General features: G+C 36.6%; 1 protein-coding gene and 1 long non-coding RNA gene across 2 annotated transcripts in view; both read left to right on the forward strand.

Annotated features, from left to right (window-relative positions):
* Positions 1-773, forward strand: part of LOC110457631 — a gene marked incomplete at its 5' end in the record, with an annotated part of 9,875 nt that extends 9,102 nt beyond the window's left edge. The window contains 2 exons of the mRNA XM_021508984.1: positions 4-264; positions 555-773. Coding sequence (XP_021364659.1) covers positions 4-264; positions 555-730 — 437 coding nt within the window. The remainder of the gene's footprint in view (positions 1-3; positions 265-554) is intronic.
* A 1,913-nt stretch (positions 774-2,686) lies between these two features.
* Positions 2,687-3,346, forward strand: part of LOC110457629 — a 2,532-nt gene continuing 1,872 nt past the window's right edge. Inside the window, exon 1 of the long non-coding RNA XR_002463709.1 lies at positions 2,687-2,731. This is a non-coding gene — a long non-coding RNA (uncharacterized LOC110457629). The remainder of the gene's footprint in view (positions 2,732-3,346) is intronic.

Below are 3,346 nucleotides of genomic sequence, written 5' to 3' on the forward strand. Positions count from 1 at the left end.
CAGTTGCGAGATTGGATCAGTGGTTCCTTCCATCCTTCGCAAAACTGAAGGATGGAAAACTGGCTCCTGGAACTCTCTCCTGCCAGATTCACGCTCTTAAGAGCTACCTAAAATTCGTACTGTGCAGGAGGGAGGTAACCTTGAGAACTGCCGGCGTTACCTCGGCGGCGGTTAGCAACCTACTGACCGCCACCGAGGAATGGACTAAAAGTGTGGCGGGATGGCGCTCCTCCCGTAGGGTAGAAATTAAGGAGAGGCAGCTGGGTATGTACACGTTTACATTGTATGAGATCAGTGAAAAACCTAGATAGTTTCCACCTGTCTAAATCATTCTCTGCATAAAGATATTGAAATGCGAGGGTTAAAACTATACATTTTCGTAAATCCGGATGTCTGCAGTTTTCATTCATAGGCAAATATGTCACCAGTTATAATTTCTACCCCCCTGTTAGGAATGTCATCTTTCACAGCTGTTAAAGTCGTTCAGTGATATGGCTGATGAGGGAGAATAACAGGTTCTATTTATTCTGAAACAAGTTATTTTTGCATTACAGAGAACTTTATCCCTGCTGAAAAAGTCAAATCAATTTTATCTTCATCGCAAATCAAACTCCTGGAACGAGACCTCTGGAATGAGAGGAAAGAAGAAATATATCCTGCTGTCCGATCAATGATACTCTTCCGGGTTCTCGTCGCCAATGGACAACGGTACATTGATATATGTCAATGAAATATCATAAGTAGGAATAACTTCTTTATCTTTGTAAAATAGATAAAAGTTAATATGTATCACTGCATGCGCATGTGGGAGATCAGTATCGCAGGAGGCGACTAATGATTTAACCCACTGCAGAATTGGGGATTTGCTTTGGAAACAAAAGCGACCAAAATATTTGGGATCTTTATCTTTCTTTCTACTTCTAACTACTTTTTCCTACCTAGCGCCTTGCTTGGACACATTTTACCTTTTGCTTGAATGTTGAGCGTTCGCCCAGGTGAGGGCGGCAATGGATTCTGTCCCCAGGCCTGGACATAACAAAAGTCCTTAAAAATGGTAGTTGTTATTCCATGCTTAATGTTCAGGATTTAGGAGAATGGCAACAACTTGTCCACCCGTTATCAGTATAATGTGACCGTGCGGAATGCTGTGCTGGATGCCTTAGACATTAGGTATTTTTCTGGGATAGCACTATGAAGTCGGCATCAGATCCGCGCTATCACCATGAGTCAAGCACGCCAATATACCCTCTGTCTCCTGCATACTCACACGCAAGTACGCTTCCACTACACACGTTGAGACACGTCCTTAAATTCATTATATGCAATATAGCACATTACACGTCATAATACCTCTAGGTGGAGTGATAAAGAAATAAAGGTTACTCACATGATGCCTTTGTTTTGGAATAAACGCGTCAAATTGAACATGAATTTTTTTATTACTGAAGATATCTTGGCTATCTTTACCTGGAAATGTTCAGTTGTTGATAATAAAAAGAGAAAGCCCCACTACAGGTGTACATGTTGAGTATTAAAGAAGAAAGAACATCCCGTGTGATGTCCAAATTTGGCCAAAAAATGCGTTAAAAGTTATAAATGTGCAATTCTTATCTGCTTTTAAGAAAATGGCAATTTCTGGGAAAAGGCAAAAAAAGTTGCTTCTGCTGAATGCCTGGGCCAAAAAACAGGAGGATCCTTCCGGGTTTTCAGTTTACTATATTAACCCGTGCAAAGGTAATTTCTTACTATTTGATTATCAAAGGTGGTTTTTTTTGTGTATATTTTTAATTCTTGAATCTTTCCTTTCATAATTATTCCATGCAATTGCAGGCAAAGGTGTTTTCGCTGAGAAACCCTTCTTGAGAGTTGATTTTCTTTTCATCTACAAAGGGAAGTTATGCCATGTAGATCCAGGGTATGGAGCTTACGTCATGGAATTTTCCATTGTAAATAAAAGATATTGGTAAGTTTGGTAAAATGTATATATTCAATAAAAAATTTTTTTAGATAAAAACATGTCTTGTACTTTTTACAGGTTTATTTTAAAATTTTGACATCAAATGAGGGGCTATTACCTAGAGTAAGGCCTTGCCTACGTTATAAACTATTGAACATTTCTAGGTAAAGATATAAATAAAAAAACATGTCTCTTCGTTACGAAAAGATTCATTAGTGTTAAAAGGGATAACTCAGATTCATTTTTTCCGGTTTATTTTTCGATCTTAATGTCGCTTGTGTTTCATTATAAATACTTTTTATATCTCATTTACAGAAATTTGACAGGAGGAAAAATAGAGGATAGGGAAGAGGAGGAGACAAAGGAAATGGAGAAGAGAAAAGGGTGAGATTCACTAAAACTTTCTTTTAGCCATCAGTGATAAAAACTGTTTTATCACCTTTTCTTCATAAACCACCTCAACAACAGTCGAAATTGCATTAACTTTAATAAGTGTTAACTTGAAATTTGTTTCTTTTCTAAAGTACACTTTCTGTTTAGATATAGAATCATGTGAAACAAAAACATGTATTGACACCCAATGATCTGCCCACTGTACCATATACATGTATTGACACCTAATGATCTGCCCACTGTACCCTATATATGTATCGACACCCACTGATCTACCCACTGTACCCTGTACATTTATTGCCACATGTCCTACATCAATCTTAATCTAACATTTCAGAGACATCTATGATTTTACCGATGATGACGTTGAGGAAGAGTATGGTAAGTGTGTGTTATTTTGCCTGTTAATCAAATATAATGTCATCCTGGGTACGAAACATTTATTCAAATTCTTTTATAATCAGAAATATCCTTTTTTAGGATATTTCAAGGGAATAAATAGAAACTAAACGTATATATAAAAAAAAAAACGTTGTATCATAAATAATTCCCATCGCATAGTTACTTTGATCTGGATTCCTTTCTTTTATTTATCATTGTCATTATATTTCTAAAAACCGAAGTGGAAGAGGATGGAAATATATACAAGAGGCCCATGGGCCTTAATGGTCACCTGAGTCTTGCAGTATTTATTTTTGTTGTTGAAATATGTACCAATTTGAGTAAAAAATAGTATAATGTTAACTTAACTTTGTCAGGACCATGAGCTGATCATTCCTAGACCGATTTTAAGTGAGATCGGCCTTTTAGAACTTGTTTTTAAGTTTGAAATAGGTATTTACAAAATAGCGGCCATGGCAGCCAAATTGTATTTCTGATTGACCCGAAAAATAACAACACTTTGTCAGGACCATGATTCGATCATTCCTACAAAGTTTCAGTTCAATCGGCCAAGTAGAACTTTACTTTAAGTTTGAAATAGTTTTTCAAAATGGC

Source organism: Mizuhopecten yessoensis, unplaced genomic scaffold (genome assembly GCF_002113885.1).
Source record: "Mizuhopecten yessoensis strain PY_sf001 unplaced genomic scaffold, ASM211388v2 scaffold9277, whole genome shotgun sequence".
NCBI lineage: Eukaryota > Metazoa > Mollusca > Bivalvia > Pectinida > Pectinidae > Mizuhopecten > Mizuhopecten yessoensis.